The sequence below is a fragment of the Lampris incognitus genome, chromosome 9, assembly GCF_029633865.1.
Source record: "Lampris incognitus isolate fLamInc1 chromosome 9, fLamInc1.hap2, whole genome shotgun sequence".
Classification (NCBI taxonomy): domain Eukaryota; kingdom Metazoa; phylum Chordata; class Actinopteri; order Lampriformes; family Lampridae; genus Lampris; species Lampris incognitus.
In genome coordinates, this window is record NC_079219.1 from 61,837,551 (window position 1) to 61,860,939 (window position 23,389).

Consider the following 23,389-nt stretch of genomic DNA (forward strand, 5'->3'; position numbering starts at 1 on the left):
TGGTCCTATTCAAACGGTGCTGTCTGGTACAGCTGTCCCTGCTGTGACGATGGGTTTGTTTGTTTTTTTCTTTTAGGGACAACCAGGTGAACCAGGAATCAAGGGGGAGCCAGGGTCCAGGGGTCCAAGGGGACTGCCGGTAAAATGTGACTTACTCTGTGTGTGAGGGTGGTGTGTGTATGTGTGTCTGCTTGTGTATTTGATTGTGAGTGCATGTACATGTGTGACCATGGAGAATGCACAAGGACTTACTTCGTTTATATGTGTGTGTGTGTGTGTGTGTGGACATATTTTGTGTGTGCACAAAAATGTAGGTGTGTGAATCCCCGTGTTACCTCCGGCTTGGTCGGGCGTCCCTACAGGCACAATTGGCTGTGTCTGTGGGTAGGAAGCCGGATGTGGGTATGTGTCTTGGGTGCTGCCCTAGCGCCTCCTCTGGTCAGCCGGGGCGCCTGTTCAGGGGGGAGGGGAACTGGGGGGATAGCGTGATCCTCCCACGTGCTATGTCCCCCTGGTGAAACTCCTCACTGTCAGGTGAAAAGAATCGGCTGGCGACTCCACATGTATGGGAGGAGGCATGTGGTAGCCCTCCCCGGATCAGCGGGGCGGGGGGGTGGGGGTGGAGCAGAGACCGGGACGGCTCGAAAGGGTGGGGTAAATAGCCGGACACAACTGGGGAGAAAAAGTAGGTGTGCTTGTGTATGTCTTTGTGCAAGCATATGTGTGCACAAGTGTATGTACTTATCTGTATGCACACGTGTGTGTGTGTGTGTGGGGGGGGGTAGAGGGTGCATATGTGTGTCTCACCCTCTGCTTGCTGGCTCACTGTTGTGTACACCAGGGTCAGGATGGCAGAGACGGCTATGGTCCCCCTGGGTCAGTGGGTGTAAAAGTAAGATGCAACACTCACACAGAACAGACACAGTAACAAACAGCCAACGTCTTCATGGCGCTAACACAAAGATGATGCGAAGTCAGAACGCCACCGTAGTCACGGCGAGGCAGCTGAAGACTGCGGACATTTGACCAGAGACGAACCGTGGCTGAAGACTGCGGACATTTGACCAGAGACGAACCGCAGCTGAAGACTGCGGACATTTGACCAGAGACGAACCGCAGCTGAAGACTGCGGACATTTGACCAGAGACGAACCGCAGTCCTCCAGAGACGAACCGCAGCTGAAGACTGCGGACATTTGACCAGAGACGAACCGCAGCTGAAGACTGCGGACATTTGACCAGAGACGAACCGCAGTCCTCCAGAGACGAACCGCAGCTGAAGACTGCGGACATTTGACCAGAGACGAACCGCAGCTGAAGACTGCGGACATTTGACCAGAGACGAACCGCAGTCCTCCAGAGACGAACCGCAGCTGAAGACTGCGGACATTTGACCAGAGACGAACCGCAGTCCTCCAGAGACGAACCGTGGCTGAAGACTGCGGACATTTGACCAGAGACGAACCGCAGCTGAAGACTGCGGACATTTGACCAGAGACGAACCGCAGCTGAAGACTGCGGACATTTGACCAGAGACGAACCGCAGCTGAAGACTGCGGACATTTGACCAGAGACGAACCACAGCTGAAGACTGCGGACATTTGACCAGAGATGAACCGCAGTCCTCCAGAGATGAACCACAGCTGAAGACTGCGGACATTTGACCAGAGACGAACCGCAGTCCTCCAGAGACGAACCGTGGCTGAAGACTGCGGACATTTGACCAGAGACGAACCGCAGCTGAAGACTGCGGACATTTGACCAGAGACGAACCACAGCTGAAGACTGCGGACATTTGACCAGAGATGAACCGCAGTCCTCCAGAGATGAACCACAGCTGAAGACTGCGGACATTTGACCAGAGACGAACCGCAGTCCTCCAGAGACGAACCGTGGCTGAAGACTGCGGACATTTGACCAGAGACGAACCGCAGCTGAAGACTGCGGACATTTGACCAGAGACGAACCACAGCTGAAGACTGCGGACATTTGACCAGAGACGAACCGCAGCTGAAGACTGCGGACATTTGACCAGAGACGAACCGCAGCTGAAGACTGCGGACATTTGACCAGAGATGAACCGCAGTCCTCCAGAGACAAACCGCAGCTGAAGATTGCGGACATTTGACCAGAGACGAACCGCAGTCCTCCCTAACCCTAACCCTAACCCCTAACCCTTACCCTAACCCTAACCCTTACCCTAACCTTGACTTAACCTTAACCTAACCCTAACCCTAACCTTAACCACACAAACTAAATGCCTAACCTTAAACTTAACCTAACCCTAACCCTGACCCTTACCCTAACCTTAACCTAACCCTTACCCTTACCCTAACCCTAATTCTTACCCTAACCTTGACTTAACCTTAACCTAACCCTTACCCTAACCTTGACTTAACCTTAACCTAACCCTTACCCTAACCCTAACCCTTACCCTAACCTTGACTTAACCTTAACCTAACCCTTACCCTAACCCTAACCTTAACCACACAAACTACATGCCTAACCTTAACCTAACCCTAACCCTGACCCTTACCCTAACCCTTACCCTAACCTTAACCTAACCCCAACCCTTACCCTAACCCTAACCTTAACTAACCCTAACCCTAATTCTAACCGTAACCCTAAAATCAACTCCTAACCCTAAAATACACCCTTCTGCACAAGGTGTGTCCTGTCAGGTTTTGCTATCCTTGTGTGGACATTTGGTCTGCACAAGGATAGCTAAACATGTACACACACACACACACACACACACACACACACACACACACACACACACACACACACACACAATAGTGTTGCTATGAAAAAGTCCATAATCACCCCAGACCCCAAGAAACCATGTCCCATAGTGAACGAATTTAGACTCATCCATAGTAATGAAGTTATTGGAGAGAATCATGGTAGGATACTGACACACAGATGTCCAACCATCCTGAGACCCCTACCAGTTCTCCTACAAGGGGGAGGGACACAGACAATGCCTTTACCCCTACCCGTTCTCCTACAAGGGTGGGGGGGGGACACAGACAATGCCTTTACCCCTACCAGTTCTTCTACAAGGGAGGGGGGGGGCACAGACAATGCCTTTACCCCTACCCGTTCTCCTACAAGGGTGGGGGGGGACACAGACAATGCCTTTACCCCTACCAGTTCTTCTACAAGGGAGGGGGGGGGCACAGACAATGCCTTTACCCCTACCCGTTCTCCTACAAGGGTGGGGGGGGGACACAGACAATGCCTTAACCCTACCTGTTCTCCTACAAGGGTGGGGGGGGGACACAGACAATATCTTTACCCCTACCAGTTCTCCTACAAGGGGGGGGGGGACACAGACAATGCCTTTACCCCTACCTGTTCTCCTATAAGGGGGGGGGACACAGACAATGCCTTAACCCCTACCTGTTCTCCTACAAGGGGGGGGGGACAGACAATGCCTTAACCCTACCTGTTCTCCTACAAGGGGGAGGGACACGGACAAAGCCTTTACCCCTACCCGTTCTCCTACAAAGGGTGGGGGGGGGACACAGACAATGCCTTTACCCCTACCAGTTCTTCTACAAGGGAGGGGGGACACAGACAATGCCTTTACCCCTACCAGTTCTTCTACAAGGGTGGGGGGGGGACACAGACAAAGCCTTTACCCCTACCCGTTCTCCTACAAGGGTGGGGGGGGACACAGACAATGCCTTTACCCCTACCCGTTCTCCTACAAGGGTGGGGGGGGGACACAGACAATGCCTTTACCCCTACCTGTTCTCCTACAAAGGGGGGGGGGGCACAGACAATGCCTTTACCCCTACCAGTTCTTCTACAAGGGTGGGGGGGGGACACAGACAAAGCCTTTACCCCTACCCGTTCTCCTACAAGGGTGGGGGGGGGACACAGACAATGCCTTAACCCTACCTGTTCTCCTACAAGGGGGGGGACACAGACAATGCCTTTACCCCTACCAGTTCTTCTACAAGGGAGGGGGGGCACAGACAATGCCTTTACCCCTACCAGTTCTCCTACAAAGGGGGGGGGGACACAGACAATGCCTTTACCCCTACCTGTTCTCCTACAAAGGGGGGGGGCACAGACAATGCCTTTACCCCTACCTGTTCTCCTACAAAGGGGGGGGGGACACAGACAATGCCTTTACCCCTACCTGTTCTCCTACAAAGGGGGGGGGGGGACACAGACAATGCCTTTACCCCTACGGGGGGGGGGGGGGACACAGACAATGCCTTTACCCCTACCAGTTCTTCTACAAGGGAGGGGGGGCACAGACAATGCCTTTATCCCTACGGGGGGGGGCACAGACAATGCCTTTACCCCTACCCGTTCTCCTACAAGGGGGGAGGGACACAGACAATGCCTTTACCCCTACGGGGGGGGGGCACAGACAATGCCTTTACCCCTACCAGTTCTTCTACAAGGGAGGGGGGGCACAGACAATGCCTTTACCCCTACCAGTTCTCCTACAAAGGGGGGGGGACACAGACAAGGCCTTTACCCCTACGGGGGGGGGGACACAGACAAGGCCTTTACCCCTACGGGGGGGGGGGCACAGACAATGCCTTTACCCCTACCAGTGCACACAATCTGCTTTTAAACATCAAAAGCGCTCAAAAGATGATCATTAATCCTAAATCTATCGGGGACCACACACCCATTGGTGGTGACTCCATTATACAGGTGAGCACAAACAAGTACCTGGGGGTCCGCATGGATGCACAACTGAGTTGGTGTACCCAGGTCGACTCTGTGTGTGCACGCATCCAGAGCCCTAGAAAGAGAGAGTTGCGTCAGTGAGGGGTCGGAAGGCGAGAGGGTCACGTGGTTCATGTAGCCGCCGAATAGTTCCAAACGAAGCTTGACGGGTCATTTAAATGAACTGCTTAGCCGCGATTTCTGCTAACTACTAACCAATATTTTCAGATTTTTACATTTATATATAGATATATTCCAACGTGACACATATTCTATGCGCATGTGTAGGAACACTAAAACTAATATTTTGTTTGAAATTGACGCGCTATCACGCTTTAAATTACATCGTTAATTTGATTCAAACGTGCTTGTAAAATGGTCCTCATTAAAATGTCAACTGTAGCTTCTTACCTGTAAATTAACCTTTGATTAATACGAGAAACACACCTTCGCCATGGAAACCCTGTTGCCCCGGCGGGTCGCACGGTTTGGAAGTACCCGGGGCTCCCGTGATCCGCCATTGCTGTTCAATAATTGGCCCATTGACGTCTACGGAGTTGACGTAACGCTCTCTGTCTGTCCAGGGCTCTGCATGCATCCGACATGCCTCAACGTCCTCCGTAGATTCGTGTTCTGTGGGGTGAGCGGCACATCGTGCTCTTCTTCTACGGATCCAGCATCGAGTCTGTGCTTTGCTGCATCCCCACCTGACTTGGCAGGATGTCAGAGTGGTGAAAAGCCCTGGTCCAATGCCTGGTCAAGCTGACAGGAAAAATCACGGGTGTGCCACCTTCCTCCCCTCCCCAGGAGATTTTTTAGGAGACCGTCATTAGGCAGGCCCTCAAAATCACATCCGACCCCTGTCATGTCTCAAATCCTGAGTACCAACTCAAGCTCTTCAGTAGGGGCTATAGGCTACCCAAATGCAGACTGAATAGGTGTAAACCGTCATTTGTCCCTCTGTCAATCAAACTGATAAGTGACATTTCTTCTGGGTGGCAATAATGCAAATTTGTAAAGCTAACCAAATGCCTCAGAGGCTCTCGTGCTGTAAAAAAACCATTCAATGAGTTACTGTTTGTTCCGTCATGTTTAGTTTGACTTCTCTTCTTCCTGTGCTCAGGGTGAAAGTGGCTTCCAAGGGTCCGAAGGAGGACCTGGCCCCAAAGGCAACAGAGGCAGAGGGGTAGGTGACTTGCCTGTGTGTGGGTATGTGTGTGTATAGTCAAGTCAGTTTTATTTGTATAGCCCAATATCACAAATTACAAATGTGCCTCAGGGGGCTTTGCAGCAACACAACATCCTGTCCTTACACCCTCTCATCAGATAAGGAACAGCTCCCTACAAACCTTTAACAGGAAGAAAGCTCAGAGAGCACCAGAGGAGGATCTCTCTCCCAGGATGCACAAGGTGCAATGATGTTGTGTTTACACAACTTACACAATACAACATTGAAAGAGAATAACACAATTATAATGGACATAAAATGTATGAAGAATATGATGTGCAGGATGCAGTCACTTAATGAAGTTGATGAAACGTCTTTTTTTATATTTTCTCTTGCTGGCATATTTAACACAAAAACTAAGCATGAATATGCAGATCATGAATACTATATGGTATATGAATACTATATGGTAGGAATCAGGCCATGTGTCTACTGGACACCTGTACATCCATGCTACAGACATACATACATACATACATACATACATACATACATACATACATACATACATACCTGTACATACATACATACATACATACATACATACATACATACATACATACATACATACATACATACATACCTGTACATATACACCAAATATATACATATCTGTACATACACGCTACATACATACCTGTACATACATGCTACATACATACATACCTGTACACACACACTAAATATATACATATCTATACATACACGATACATACATACCTGTACATACATACCTGTACATACATACATACATACATACATACATACATACATACATACATACATACATACATACATACATACATACATGCATACATACCTGTACATACACACTACGTACATTCATACCTGTACATACACGCTACATACATGCATACATAGTACCTGTATATACACACTAAATATATACATACCTGTACATACACGCTACATACATACCTGTACATACATGCTACATACATACTGTCACGTATCTGGAAAGAACCCAAAAGCAGACAGGACAACCAGGTAAAGGAAGAAATCAAGTCTTTATTGAAGTGACCGATCTCAAGGGTAGAGCAGGAGTTGGCTCAGTGGCAGGTAGACTGGCAGGCAGAAGTCCATGAATGGCGACGTTCCAGCGAAGACTGGGCCACAGTGGAGGCCTTTTAAGGGTGAGGGCGATTGCTTTGATGGCCAGCTGGTGTGCCGGAGTGAAGGGGGGGTCAGCAGGTGTCAAGGGCGATTGCTTTGATGTCAAGGGAGAGAGGGCGATTGCTTTGATGGCCAGCTGGTGTGCCGGGGTGAAGGGGGGGGGGGTCAGTAGGTGTCAAGGGAGAGGGGCTGTGACACATACATACCTGTACATACATGCATACATACCTGTACATACACGCTACATACATACCTGTAATACATGCTACATACATTCATACCTGTACATACACACTACATACATACATACATACATGCATACATACATGTACATACATGTGCTACATACATACCTGTACATACACACTACTTACATACATACCTGTACATATACGCTACATGTATACATACCTGTACATATATGCTACATACATACATACCTGTACATACACACTACATAAATACATACCTGTACATACACACTACATATATTCATACCTGTACATACACACTACATACATACATACCTGTACATACACACTACATACATACATACCTGTACATACACGCTACATACATTCATACCTCTACATACATGCTACATCCATACATACGTACCTGTACATACATGCTACATCCACACATACCTGTACATACACACTACATACATACATACCCGTACATACACACTAAATACATACATACCTGTACATACACGCTACATACATTCATACCTCTACATACATGCTACATCCATACATACCTGTACATACATGCTACATCCACACATACCTGTACATACACACTACATACATACATACCCGTATATATACACTAAATACATACATACCTGTACATACACACTACATACATACCTGTACATACATGCTAAATACACACATACCTCTACATATATGCTACATACATACATACATACATACATACATACATACATACATACATGCTACATACATACATACATACATACATACATACATACATACATACATACATACATACATACATACATACATACATGTACATACACACTACATACATACCTGTACATACACACTAAATACATACATACATGTACATACATGCTAAATACATACATGTACATACATGCTAAATACATACATACCTGTACATACATGCTACATATACTGCTCAAAAAAATAAAGGGAACACCTAAAAACACAATATAGACCTCGATGAATGAAATATTTCAGCTGAAAATCTTTATTTATTAGACAGAGCAATGTGTTTCGAGCAAAATAAGCTAAGAATGATCAATGGAAATCAAAATCATTAGCCCATTAAGGTCTGGATTCAGAATCATACTCAAAATCAAAGTGGAAAATGAGAACATAGGCTGATCCAACTTCTGTGGAAATTCTTCAAGACGATTCAAAATGAGGCTCAGTAGTGTGTGTGGCCTCCACGTGCCTGTATGCACTCCCTACAACGTCTGGGCATGCTCCTGATGAGACGACGGATGGTCTCCTGAGGGATCTCCTCCCAGACCTGGATCAGGGCATCGGTCAACTCCTGGACAGTCTGTGGTGCGACATGGCATTGGCGGATGGTACGAGACATGATGTCCCAGAGGTGCTCGACTGGATTCAGGTCTGGGGAACGTGCAGGCCAGTCCATAGCATCAATGCCCTCGACATACAGGAACTGCTGACACACTCTGGCCACATGAGGACAAGCATTGTCATGCATGAGCAGGAACCCAGGGCCCACTGCACCAGCATATGGTCTGACAATGGGTCTGAGGATCTCATCCCGGTACCTAATGGCAGTCATGGTACCTCTGGCTAGCACGTAGAGGTCTGTGCGGCCCTCCAAGGATATGCCTCCCCAGACCATCACTGACCCACCGCCAAACCGGTCATGCTGGAGGATGTTGCAGGCAGCAGAACGTTCTCCACAGCGTCTCCAGACACTCTCACGTCTGTCACATGTGTTCAGTGTGAACCTGCTCTCATCTGTGAAGAGCACAGGGCGCCAATGGCCAATCTGCCAACCAAGATGTTCTCTGGCAAAGGTCAATCGGGCTGCACGGTGTTGGGCTGTGAGCACAGGCCCCAATTGTGGACGTCGGGCCTTCATACCATCCTCATGCATTCTGTTTCTCACTGTTTGAGCAGAAACCTGCACATTAGTGGCCTGTTGAAGGTCGTTTTGTAGGGCTCCGGCAGTGCTCCTCCTGTTCCTCCTTGCACAAAGGACCAGATAGCGGTCCTGCTGCGGGGTTGTTGTCCTCCTGCGGCCCCCTCCACATCTCCTGGTGTACTGGCCTGTCTCCTGGTACCTCCTCCATGCTCTGGACACTGCGCTGGGAGACACATCAAATCTTCTTGCCACAGCACGCATTGATGTGCCATCCTGGATGAGCTGCACTACCTGAGCAACTTCTGTAGGTTGCAGATACCGCCTCATGCCACCTCTAGTGGTGAGGGCACTAGCAAAATGAAAAACTAACCAAAGATCGGCCATAAAGGTGAGGACAGGCAAATGGTCTGTGGCCACCACCTGCAAATCCATTCCTGTTATAGGGGTTGTCTCGCAAATTGTCTAATTTCCACCTGGTGGAAATTAGACAATTTACCAAAAGGTGAAATTGATTCACAAATCAGTGTTGCTTCCTAACTGGACAGGTTGATATCTCAAAAGTGTGATTGACTTGGAGCTACATTGCATTGCTTATGTGTTCCCTTTATTTTTTTGAGCAGTGTATATACAATTAATGTGAAATGAAATAGATCTGGATAGCAAACGTGAGTACAGCTAGCTCCATCAGGGCATGCCCTACAGAGCTTTAAAAGCACCTACTACCTGGAGGTTATTGTTCTTTTAGCAGTGCAAGTTTACAAATAGAAAATAAGATCATAATCCTCCAAAGAGCTTGGCCACTGCCATTAAACTGAAGCCAAAGATGTAGCTAACCCTCAAAATATGGAATTAAAAAGATGTCAACAGCCCAGGTTGGGTTGGACAATTTATGCAAATTCTCAGCCCAATCTGATTGCTTAATAATTTGATTGGTTGTGTATCTAGCCAGGGGGAGGCGCAGGAGGAGGAGCTTGGAGAAGAGGGACAGGAGGAGTTTCAGGAGCAGACAGGAGAACAAACCCAGACAGACCTGGGCCAGTTGGACCTAATCCAGACATTGTCCAGAGGTGATGGGGAGACCTTCCCAGCTCGACCCAATCTCAGCGGTAGTATTTCATATCATCAGACTGATGGCTCACCAGTTCTCTCATGGGAATCATCATCATCGTCATCGTCACTGCCTACACACTGGTTACACTTTGTTCCAACTGGGTGATAGATGACAGATGGGTGGACAGTGTTTTACTCGTAAGACCACACCACTAGTTAAGACGACTCCAGAAAAGCATGCCACAGCCAGATTCCCCTGGTAGTCCTGGCCTTATCTGCACCTTGAAATTGCCCTGCTACACTAAACTCAACCCATTCTGACTACCCGAAATCAAAACAGAACATGCTGTTGTTATGCCGAGGTGGTGTGCCGAGATCCAAAAGTGTGTGAGAAACATGTGAAATCTAAAAAGCTCTCCTAAACACACTATAAATCTAATCCTTTATTATTATTATTAATAATAAAAGTAGTTAGTCTGAAAAACAAGTTTCACTCCTTCCACTACAGCTAGAACAGGGAAAACTGCAGCTTCGATGGAACCCTGGTATATTTTCTTTAGTTGTGATTTTTTCTTTTTAGAGGGAGGTATTTTACGAGTTGGCTGATATGTGACTGCAGCCCTACAGTCGACTGACAGAGTATTCCTGCATTTTGTTAGCACGTTGCAAGGCCAAAGCTGTGCACAGGATGTTTAAAGCATAGTAGTAAGTCGGCAGTCATGACCGACGGTCTTATTTCATATCGTTCCAGCACAGATAACTGATTCCACCCATTTTCATTTAAAAATGACTCTTCAGTGTTTGTTTGCAAACTTTCTCCCCATCCTGTCTTTCTTACTTACTGTTTTATATACACGTATGTACATACAACTATGTACAGTAACATGTCAGTATTACAACATCAGCGTCACATTAATACAGCAAGCACACTCGAGATAATAGGCATCTGTTTTTGTTCCCAGACACCACTTTGCTTTCTTCTGGCTGTCTCTCTGTTAACCTAGCATCATCTTTTGTGTATTGCATCAGAGATACTGTCCGTTGGTCTGAACCTGTGCCAACACAAGAAGCCTCAGCAGCAACAAAAGCCAGAAGTGCTTCATGCTTTTATGACAGCTGGCGATGAGCAGGGGCAACAAGAGGTGCAATGCCAGCATCCAGAGGCACAATTTAAACCTGAGCTTAAGTCAACTTCATGCACTTTAATGATGACACACTGAAACAGCAACCACCTGAAGAAGGGAGGTCTTCCTACTGCACCACAGACCTGAAGAAGGGAGATCTTCTACTGCACCACAGACCTGAAGAAGGGATGTCTTCCTACTGCACCACAGACCTGAAGAAGGGAGATCTTCTACTGCACCACAGACCTGAAGAAGGGAGGTCTTCCTACTGCACCACAGACCTGAAGAAGGGAGATCTTCCTACTGCACCACAGACCTGAAGAAGGGAGGTCTTCCTACTGCACCACAGACCTGAAGAAGGGAGATCTTCCTACTGCACCACAGACCTGAAGAAGGGAGATCTTCCTACTGCACCACAGACCTGAAGAAGGGAGATCTTCCTACTGCACCACAGACCTGAAGAAGGGAGGTCTTCTACTGCACCACAGACCTGAAGAAGGGAGATCTTCCTACTGCACCACAGACCTGAAGAAAGGAGATCTTCCTACTGCACCACAGACCTGAAGAAGGGAGATCTTCCTACTGCACCACAGACCTGAAGAAGGGAGGTCTTCTTACTGCACCACAGACCTGAAGAAAGGAGATCTTCCTACTGCACCACAGACCTGAAGAAGGGAGATCTTCCTACTGCACCACAGACCTGAAGAAGGGAGGTCTTCTTACTGCACCACAGACTTGAAGAAGGGAGGTCTTCCTACTGCATCACAGATCTGAAGAAGGGAGGTCTTCCTACTGCACCACAGATCTGAAGAAGGGAGATCTTCTACTGCACCACAGACTTGAGAAGCTGTTGGCCACAGCTAAAACTGATGTCTGCAGCAAAGCCTTGAACAATGCTCCTCATTGCTGACTGTTGCTAGGAGGGGTTGTGGCATGCAGCTTGCTGCCAGAAAGACTGCTGTTCCCATGATGCTTCAGGTGTGAGTGCAGGGCATCACAGACACACTGGCGTTAGTACACTACAGTGGACACAAAAAGGCTCCACACTCCTGTTAAAATATGGCAGGTTTTTCCATCCATCCATCCATTTTCCAAACCCCTTGTCCTGCTCTCAGGGTTGAGGGAATGCTGGAGGCTATCCCAGCAGTCATTGCGCGGCAGGCGGGAAGACACCCTGGACAGACCGCCAGGCCATCACAGGGCAGGTTTTTGGGATGAAAAAAAAATTGAAACCAAGATAAATCATGTCAGAACTTTGGCCACTTTTTTTAATGCAACCTATAAAAAAGTGAAAAACAATCAGCAACATTTGAGGTAAAAAAAAATACAATACATACAGTACCCTTGTTGCATAAATTGTGCACACCCCTACACTAATATTTTGTTGAAGCACCTTTTGATTTTATTAAAGCGCTCAGTCTTTTTGGGTAAGAGTCCATCAGCTTGATACATTTTGACTTGGCAGTATTCAGTCTTCCTTTCAAAAACATTCTAGATTCATCTAGTTGTGAGGACATCTCCCGTGCACAGCCCTCTTCAGATCACGCCACAGATGTTCTATTGGATTCATGTCTGGGCTCTTGCTGAGCCATTCCAAACTGTTGATCTTTTGGTGAAACCATCCCTTTGTTGATTTGGACATATGCGTTGGGTCATTGTTGTGCTGAAAGGTGAAATTCCACTTCATCTTCAGCTTTCTAGCAGACACCTGAAGGTTTTGCTCAAGAATCAACTGGTATTTGGAGCTGTTGTTGATTCGCTCCACCTTGACTAAAGCCCCCGTCCTGGCTGAACAAAACCATCCCCAAAGCCTGATCCTGCACCACCAAAAGAGCACCACCAAAACAGCACCATACCCATGGTGAACAAGGGTATGGTGCTCTTTTGGTGATGTGCTGTGTTGCTTTTGCACCAAACATACCTTTTGGAATTATGGCCAAAAAGTTCAACCTTGGTCTCATCAGACCATAACACATTTTTCCACATGGTTTTGGGAGACTGGATGTATCTTTTTGCAAAATTTAGCCAGGCCAAATTTTGTCTCTAAGGCTGAGCCCAGACACCCTATGGAGGAAACTCATTTCAGCCGCTTGTGTCCACAGTCTCACCCCTTCGGTCACTACCCAAAGCTCATGACCATAGGTGAGGGTTGGAACGAAGACTGACTGGTAAATTGAGAGCTCTGCCTTCTGGCTCAGCTCCCTCTTCACCACAACGGTCCAGTACAACGTCCACATTACTGCTTCTGCTGCACCAATCCGCCTGTCAATCTCCCGCTCCATCCTACCCTCACTCGTGAACAAGACCCCGAGATACTTAAACTCCTTCACTTGGAAGTAACAACTCATCCCCAACCCGGAGGGAACAATCCACCATTTCCCGGTAGAGAACCATGGCCTCAGACTTGGAGGTGCTGACTGTCATCTTGGCCATTTCACACTCAGCTTTATATATATATATATATATACAGTGCATCCGGAAAGTATTCATACCCCTTCACTTTCCCCACATGTTGTTATGTTACAGCCTTATTCCAAAATGGATTAAATTCCTTTTTCTCTCATCAATCTACACACAGTACCCCGTAATGACAAAGCGAAAACGGTTTTGTAGAATTTTTTGCAAATTTATTAAAAATAAAAAACTGAAATACTGCATGTACATAAGTATTCACACACTTTGCTATGACACTCAAAATTGAGCTCAGGTTCATGCTGTTTCCACTGACCATCCTTGAGATGTTTCTACATCTTGATTGGAGTCCACCTGTAGTAAATTCAGTGGATGGGACATGATTTGGAAAGGCACACACCTGTCTATATAAGGTCCCACTGTTGACAGTGCATGTCAGAGCAGAAACCAAGCCATGAAGTCAAAGGAATTGTCTGTGGACCTCCGAGACAGGATTGTATCGAGGCACAGATCTGGGGAAGGGTACAAAAACATTTCTACAGCTTTGAAGGTCCCGAAGAGCACAGTGGTCTCCATCATTCGTAAATGGAAGAAGTTTGGATCCACCAGGACTCTTCCTAGAGCTGGCCGCCCAGCCAAATTGAGCAATCGGGGGGACGGGCCTTGGTCAGGGAGGTGACCAAGAACCCGATGGTCACTCTGACAGAGCTCCAGCATTCCTCTGTGGAGATGGGAGAACCTTCCAGAAGGACAACCATCTCTGCAGCACTCCACCAATCAGGCCTTCATGGTAGAGTGGCCAGACGGAAGCCTCTGCTCAGTAAAAGGCACATGACAGCCCGCTTGGAGTTTGCCAGAAAGCACCTAAAGGACTCTCAGACCATGAGAAACAAGATTCTCTGGTCTGATGAAACCAAGATTGAACTCTTTGGCCTGAATGCCAAACGTCACGTCTGGAGGAAACCAGGCACCTCTCATCACCTTGCTAATACCATCCCTACAGTGAAGCATGGTGGTGGCAGCATCATGCTGTGGGGATGTTCTTCAGCGGCAGGAACTGGGAGACTAGTCAGGATCGAGGGAAAGATGAATGGAGCAAAGTACCGAGAGATCCTTGATGAAAACCTGCTCCAGAGCGCTCAGGACCTCAGACTGGGGCGAAGGTTTACCTTTCAACACGACAACGACCCTAAGCACACAGCCAAGACAACGAAGGAGTGGCTTCGGGACAAGTCTGTGAATGTCCTTGAGTGGCCCAGCCAGAGCCCAGACTTGAACCCCATTGAACATCTCTGGAAAGACCTGAAAATAACTGTGCAGTGACACTCCCCATCTAACCTTACAGAGCTCGAGAGGGTCTGCAGAGAAGAATGGGAGAAATACCCCAAATACAGGTGTGCCAAGCTTGTAGCTTCATACCCAAGAAGACTTGAGGCTATAATCGCTGCCAAGGGGGCCTCAACCAAGTACTGAGTAAAGGATGTGAATACTTATGTACATGCAATATTTCAGTTTTTTATTTTTAATACATTTGCAAAACTTTCTACAAAACCTTTTTTGCTTTGTCATTATGGGGTATTGTGTGTAGATTGATGAGAGAAAAAAGGAATTTAATCCATTTTGGAATAATGCTGTAACATAACAACATGTGGGGAAAGTGAAGGGGTGTGAATACTTCACACCATGTCACCACCAACACACCAGCACACTATGTCGCCACCCATGGTGTGTTGGTGGTGACATGTTGTGCTGGTGGTGACATGGTGTGTTGGTGGTGACATGGTGTGTTGGTGGTGACATGGTGTGCTGGTGGTGACATGGTGTGCTGGTGGTGACATGGTGTGCTGGTGGTGTGTCTGCTGTTGCTGACTGTTGTGTCTTTGACAGAGCCAACGGCCGTGCTGACAACAGAACAAACCAACGTTCTCACCAAGGGTAAGTCCCACAGCCCCTCATCACTGCTTCTTCATTACAGTACACATACACACACATGAACTGTTGGCAAACAATAACGTACTACATGTTCATGCGTTAGACTACTTTTAGGGGCTGGTACGACTGTGTTCACCTTCATGTGAAGCTATGTGGTCAGATGGTGGAGTCAGGAGGTGTTTCCAGCAGCCAGATGCTGAACATCTGCTCTGACTCCTCTGCAACCAGCAGCCACCTTAGTCATCTTCTGGTGGATGGTCATGGATGGTCACATGATCATCTTTTAGTGCAGGGGTCCCCAACCTTTTTTGCACCACGAACCAGTTTAATGTTGACAATATTCTGGCGGACCGGGGGAGGGGCGGGGTGGGTTAATAACGACCGGAAGATAGGTTAGGCTTGTAAGTCAATAGTATCATAACATTTAAAGTAAGGTTTGGATTTTAAACACACAGCACATATTTTCCTTGCGTTAGCATAACATACATATAACATCATTGCAACTCACCAGTATCACTGAATCAGTGGGAGCCCTGGGCTGGTTTCCCTGCAGCAAGACGGTCCAATCGAGGGCTGATGGGAGACAGCAACACCCGAAGGGCGTTTGTTATGTCCAGTCTATTCCGCAGTGTAGTTTTGGTTGTATTCATTGCAGGAAAGCCCGCTTCACAGAGATATGATGTTGGAAATGGAAGCAGGTGTCAGTGCTTCCGTGGCCTTCTGAGGACATTCAGCCTTGACTTTATCCAGAATGTCGGCAGAGCTGTGACATCAAACATACTTCTCAGCCCACCGTCATTTCAAGCTCGCGGAGTTGACCTTCCTCCCACGCTGACATGGATGATTCGCTGGAGACATTCCCAGATGGGTCACGGATCCATTCCTTTACATCTCTTGGGTCATCTGCGGCCGGGAAGTAACACTCAAATTCTGCTGACAGCGAAGCCAGGTGATCGTGCACCAGCTGGGAGCAGGGGTGCCGGAATGGGGGGGAGCATTAGCCCCCCCTCTTTCCACATTTTTTAAAGTCGAGAATCCCTGTATCCCCGCTAATCAGTGGCGTGGCGTCCACTAGGGGCGCTAGGGCGCCGCCCTACCTACAGTTCCAGTTTGGAAAATAAGTATTGTAATAAATAAGTTACTTTTAAACTGTGGTGCCGTGTGTGTATGAAATCCAGTTGTTATGTTTGCATACAGCAGGCATGATGATAGGAAAGTGTGGCAACTGGTGAAAAACGCTGGCTGCTGGCCACCTTTGTCTGCGGGCCGAAGCGTATGCTCAGTAGTCGCTGGTGCAGAGCAGGGAGGCCCCGGGGAGCTGGCTAGCGGGGAGCTGGCTAGCGGTTAGTGAAGTGGCGAGTGTAAGGACGTGCTAGAGGAACACGCTGCCCCCAGCAGGGCTGACTCCGTCTGAAGACCCATGTGAACGGAGGCGTTAGTGTCCTGGGTCCAGATCAGCCTCTTATCGAGCCTGCATTACAGAAATGAAGTACAGTGTCACACGATGACAGGCAAACGGACAAATAAAGGAGTTCGTTAAATATATGCTATTGTGGCAGGATGAGGAAAAACACAGGAGACGAAGGCGAGTTTGAACTTTATTCCTCAGCTCCAAAACCAAACTGAAACAGGAACAACCCTGCACCAGAGAGCCCGGGAACGTAAACCACGCCCCCACTGTAAACCACGCCCCCGGCTCACAGCCCTGCTGGGTGAGAGGCGCAGCCCCTAGTGGCCGCCACAATATCTGTTTTTATTTCTGAAATGCATGAGAGGTTTGGAAGTAGACTTGTGTATGTTTCTTAAAAATGATTAAATGATGTGTCCTACGGGACTAGACTCTTATGCCTGCTGTGTGTCAAGAAAAGTTATTGTAGCGAATTCTGGGGGCAGTCTGGGAGACCGTCGCCACAGCCGGGACGCGAACCCGTGTCTCCCACTCTACACTACCCCCCTCCTTCGGGAAGCGCGGCACATCAGCTCCCTCACGCCTCTGGGCGCACGCGCTTCCGATGACCTCACGGTCTCACCATCCCACTTCTGACACCAATGTAGCGAATTCGGGGGGGGGGGGGGCGACCACAAGAACTGCGGCGGCCGGGACGCGAACCCGTATCGCCCGCACCGCGGGAGACATCGCTGACCGCTCGACTAAAGGCTCAGAGCTGGCGGCCAACGTGTCTACTACTCCATGCACGTTACATTAGAATTCTGACGCGCTGGATTCAAAGCAGCCCCACCTAGTCGAAAAGTCACGACACGCCACTGCCGCGAATGCCCCTATATTGCAACACTTACGGTAACAAGACGTTTCAATGATTCCCGTCCACTGTAAGAAATGAGGTCAAATAAAGCACGCAGACATAAATCAGGAAGAATATTCACATTTTAATCCAATCAAAGGCGACACTGCAACACAAATCAAATGCATTGTAGCCTACATAGCAACCAATAACATGAAGTGTGTTTGCGTTGTCTGTGTGTGTGTGTGTGTGTGTGTGTGTGTGTGTGTGTGTGTGTGTGTGTGTGTGTGTGTGAGCCGGTAACCTAGATAACGTCACAGCTCTGCTAGCTGTCACTATCGCCCTGCAGCAATGTCCAAAGAACCAGCGAGCAAGTAAAATACAGCCAAACAAAACCACAGCTGAACAGTAACGCTACACCCGCCGCCGTCCACAACGCCACTGGAGCCTGGCCCCCCGAACCCCGAACCAACGCAGCCAGAACCCCGACGCTATGCACTACACAGTAGAGCACTACACAGCACACCCCTGCACACGCGCATATATATATATATATATATATATATATATATATATATATATATATATATATATATATATATATATATATCATTGTTGCACCCCCCCACTTCTGCTTATAATCACATACAAGCTAGTTATAAACACATCCAAACTGCTTATAAACACATACAACCTAGTTATAAACACACACAACGTAAACACACACAAACTACGTATAAACACATAAACAACTTATGAACACGTACAATGTACACATTCAAACTAGTTACAAACACATACAAACTACTTATAGACGCATACAAAGTAGTTAAAAACACATACAAACTAGTTAGAAACACATACAACTGCTTATGTAGTTGTATGTGCTTATAACTAGTTTGTATACGTTATAACATAACACACACAACTAAGCAGCTGTGTGTTGCTTAGTTGTATGTGTTTATAACTTGCTTATAAGCAATTGTATGTGTTCATAAGCAGTTTGTATGTGTTAATAACATGTTTATAAGCAGCTGTGTGTGTTTATAACTAGTTTGTGTTTATTAAGACGTTTATGAACACGTTTATATAAACATACAAACTAGTTATAAACATGCAAACTGCTTATAAACACAAACACTGCTTATAAACATACAAACTAGTTATAAACACATACAAACTGCTTATAAACACACAAATTAGTTATAAACACAAACAACTGCTTATGTAGATGTATGTGTTAATAACTAGCTTGTATGCGTTATAACATAACACATACAACTAAGCAGTCGTGTTGCTTAGTTCTGTGTTTATAACATGTTTATAAACGATTGTATGTGTTTATAACTAGTATGTGTTTATAAGCAGTTTGTATGCGTTTATAACATTTATAAGCAGTTGTATGTGTTTATAAATAGTTTGTGTGTGTTCATAAGTAGTTGTATGTGTTTATAACTAGCTTGTATGTGTTTATAAGCAGTTGTGTGTTTATAACTAGTTTGTATGTGTTGATAAGCAGTTGTGTGTGTTTATAACTATTTTGTATGTTTATAATCAGCTTTTATGTGTCTATAAGCAGTTTTCATGTTTATAACTAGTTTGTATGTTTATATAAACGCACAAGCTAGTTGTAAACATAACTCGTCTACTTTAAGGTCTACTTTAAGCATCTTCGCTGGCAACTGAAACTAAAATTTCCCGGCCCAACTTGCTGGTCAGTGGGGACAGAGTCCTGCTGTGTTTCTGATGTTTCTAATCAGAATCTATAATTTGATGTACTGTTAAGTTAGAAGGCCTTCTTCTCCTCTTTCTTTGTCCTCTTCCTCTTGTTTTCCTGCTAAACACTTTCTCTCCACTCCACGGGGAACTTGTTCTCTCTGTCTCTCACTTCCTCCCATGTCTTCTTCTCATCCTGTCTTGGTGTGCCTTTCTCCAGATGCCTGTTTGCTGAGGCAGGACCCCGGCGGCTGTCAAAACTACACCATGAAGTGGTTCTTTGACACAGAACAGCGTGAATGCTCTCGCTTCTGGTATGGCGGCTGCGAGGGGAACAACAACCGCTTTGAGACGCAGGACGAGTGCGAGATTGTCTGTCTGAGCACGAGGCGATGAGAAGAGGCCCCGCAGGTTCCGAGGCCTGGACCACCTGGAGACTGATTCATCAGATCAGCCTCTCTGCTTGTGAGCCTCCCACATATCCCAGGCTGCCATGCAGACAATATGTTAACAAGAAAACGAGGTACTTCAGAAAAACAACCAACTGTTGAAAACTGTTTCTGCCCTCTGTTGCACCTGACCCAAGTCATCAAGGACACGGCAGCCTCTAGACAGAGACCACTTTCACCAGCTTTCCTGCAGATTTAATTGGGATTAATGGTATGGAGCTAATCAATTCAGCCAGGGGCCAGATGCTTAGAAATTCACCAAGGTTCTACTACTACTTTTTTTGTTGAATTTTTTATGTTTAAAAATTCACCAAGTCACTAATTCACCATTCATCAAGTAAGATAAATATTGGATTGGATTCCTGTGTGTACATAAACATTGTTCATGAATTATTTACACAAATGATTACTTAGGCTCGTTGTTAATTCCCTTCTGGTGCAATAAGCAGCTAAGAACAAAAGACAAAGAAAAAAATCTGCGAATAATAACAACAAAACGCTCCATTCCAAGAGCAAATCATCATTATCACTCACTCACTGTGGGCATCCGGTGTTTCTACATGCACAGCGTTCACGTGACCCATGGGCTGTGTATGAACGTGTTCATGAGTTGACACTGACTGCAGCAATCTGGATGCAGGAGTGGATGTCAGACAGTTAAGATGATGTGTCTATTGGCTTGAATGTGGACAAATCCATCGATCTGGGGACACAACAGCAGCAGAGAAACGTTCTTTATCCCTCCGCTGTTTAGATTCTGTTACTACATACTCCATCGTGAATGTTATGACTGGTGAAGTGTGGGTTTTCAGTCTGCAGGGGTGGGGTTATAAGGACATGGGACAGATCTCAGTGGATAAGTGTATGTTTTTCCCTTGCATTTGTGTAGTCTCACATTTAGTCCACAAAGAGAAACACATCCCTGATTCCTCAGGAACAAAGCTCACTTCTGCTTCAGAGCCTGAACAGGAAGTCCTCGTTTCCTGTTTGACAATGTGGAATCACTTCAGCGTCTCTGTTGTAGAAAACCCAACAATGGTGCTTAATGGGCAAATTAAAAACAAGCAACTGAATAAAAAATACCCTGTGGAACTCCTTTGGTGTTGCATTTATGTAGCTTTTTTGTGCAGGTATAAAAGTGCAAAAAAATGTCACGATCGAAACTTTCTGTCATGTCTACTTAACATGTTTGTTCCAAATCGTCACGGACATGAAACGATCAGTGCAGGACATCTTCTTCTTGCCGCACCTCCCTCAACGAGGGACATACTGTCAACTGAAATAACAACTTACTTTGTCCTTCCCAACTGGTTTTTACCAGTGCTGCCCAAAGGACCAAATGTATGTTTGTATGGCCGACTGCTGCTTTAGCCAACAGCCTGACAGTTTCATGTACGATGACAACCGCCACCCTACACCACAATAACCCCATGTGACACGCATGTCTGTCCTCTTTAAATGAACAAAGGCAATCCATTTCTAAAAGGCGAGCTGAAACAACTGTGCATTAGAATCATCTGACATGCTTGAGCGGCATGGTGCCGATGGGGTCACCAGCTTCACCTGGCCTTGGACTCTGACCTCTGGCCTCACTTGTTGATGACAGTTCGGCCATTTTATTTTCAATCAGCCCAACCAATTTGATTCAAACCAACTGAAGTCTAACACACCAGCATCGAGGTACAAAAACCACATGAAGTCTAACACACCAGCATCGAGGTACAAAAACCACCTGAAGTCTAACACACCAGCATTGAGGTACAAAAACCACCTGAAGTCTAACACACCAGCATCGAGGTACAAAAACCAACTGAAGTTTAACACACCAGCATTGAGGTACAAAAACCAACTGAAGTTTAACACACCAGCATCGAGGTACAAAAACCACATGAAGTCTAGCACACCAGCCCCAAGGTACAAAAACCACATGAAGTCTAACACACCAGCATCGAGGTACAAAAACCACATGAAGTCTAACACACCAGCATCGAGGTACAAAAACCACCTGAAGTCTAACACACCAGCATTGAGGTACAAAAACCACCTGAAGTCTAACACACCAGCATCGAGGTACAAAAACCACCTGAAGTCTAACACACCAGCATCGAGGTACAAAAACCACCTGAAGTTTAACACACCAGCATCGAGGTACAAAAACCACATGAAGTCTAGCACACCAGCCCCAAGGTACAAAAACCACATGAAGTCTAACACACCAGCATCGAGGTACAAAAACCACCTGAAGTCTAACACACCAGCATTGAGGTAGAAAAACCACCTGAAGTCTAACACACCCGAATCGAGGTAGAAAAACCACCTGAAGTCTAGCACACCAGCATCGAGGTACACAAACCAACTGAAGTTTAACACACCAGCATTGAGGTACAAAAACCAACTGAAGTTTAACACACCAGCATCGAGGTACAAAAACCAACTGAAGTTTAACACACCAGCGTCGAGGTACAAAAACCAACTGAAGTTTAACACACCAGCATCGAGGTACAAAAACCAACTGAAGTTTAACACACCAGCATTGAGGTACAAAAACCAACTGAAGTTTAACACACCAGCATCGAGGTACAAAAACCACATGAAGTCTAGCACACCAGCATTGAGGTAGAAAAACCACCTGAAGTCTAACACACCAGCATCGAGGTAGAAAAACCACCTGAAGTCTAGCACACCAGCATTGAGGTAGAAAAACCACCTGAAGTCTAGCACACCAGCATCGAGGTACAAAAACCACATGAAGTCTAGCACACCAGCACCAAGGTACAAAAACCACATGAAGTCTAACACACCCGAATCGAGGTAGAAAAACCACCTGAAGTTTAGCACACCAGCATTGAGGTACAAAAACCAACTGAAGTCTAACACACCAGCATTGAGGTACAAAAACCAACTGAAGTTTAACACACCAGCATCGAGGTAGAAAAACCACCTGAAGTCTAACACACCAGCATCGAAGTACAAAAACAACCTGAGGTCTAACACACCAGCACCGAGGTAGAAAAACCACCTGAAGTCTAACACACCAGCATCGAGTTACAAAAACCACCTGAAGTCTAACACACCAGCATCGAAGTAAAAAGGCGAGAAACCCCCAAAAATAAATAAAGGCAACGCCTACACAAAAATCAAATACAATGTTGGACAGTCCGGTGGACACGTCACACCCATTTGTAGTCGTCACACACAAACCCATCATCCAAAAGGTTCAGTTCAAGTTTATGATGAGCTAAACACCAAGTTTTATTCCCATCTGGACAGTTACATAGTTTCA

At 46.5% G+C, this 23,389-nt stretch overlaps 1 protein-coding gene across 1 annotated transcript; it reads left to right on the forward strand.

Moving 5' to 3' along the window:
- The first annotated feature begins 4,619 nt into the window (after window positions 1–4,619).
- On the forward strand, window positions 4,620–20,368 carry LOC130118630 (amyloid-beta precursor protein-like). Its single transcript, XM_056287071.1, has 5 exons — window positions 4,620–4,795; window positions 5,821–5,883; window positions 10,126–10,286; window positions 15,654–15,701; window positions 19,878–20,368. The coding sequence occupies exons 1-5, from the start codon at window positions 4,620–4,622 to the stop codon at window positions 20,051–20,053; spliced, it is 624 nt and encodes a 207-aa protein (XP_056143046.1). The 3' UTR covers window positions 20,054–20,368.
- Window positions 20,369–23,389: the final 3,021 nt, after the last annotated feature.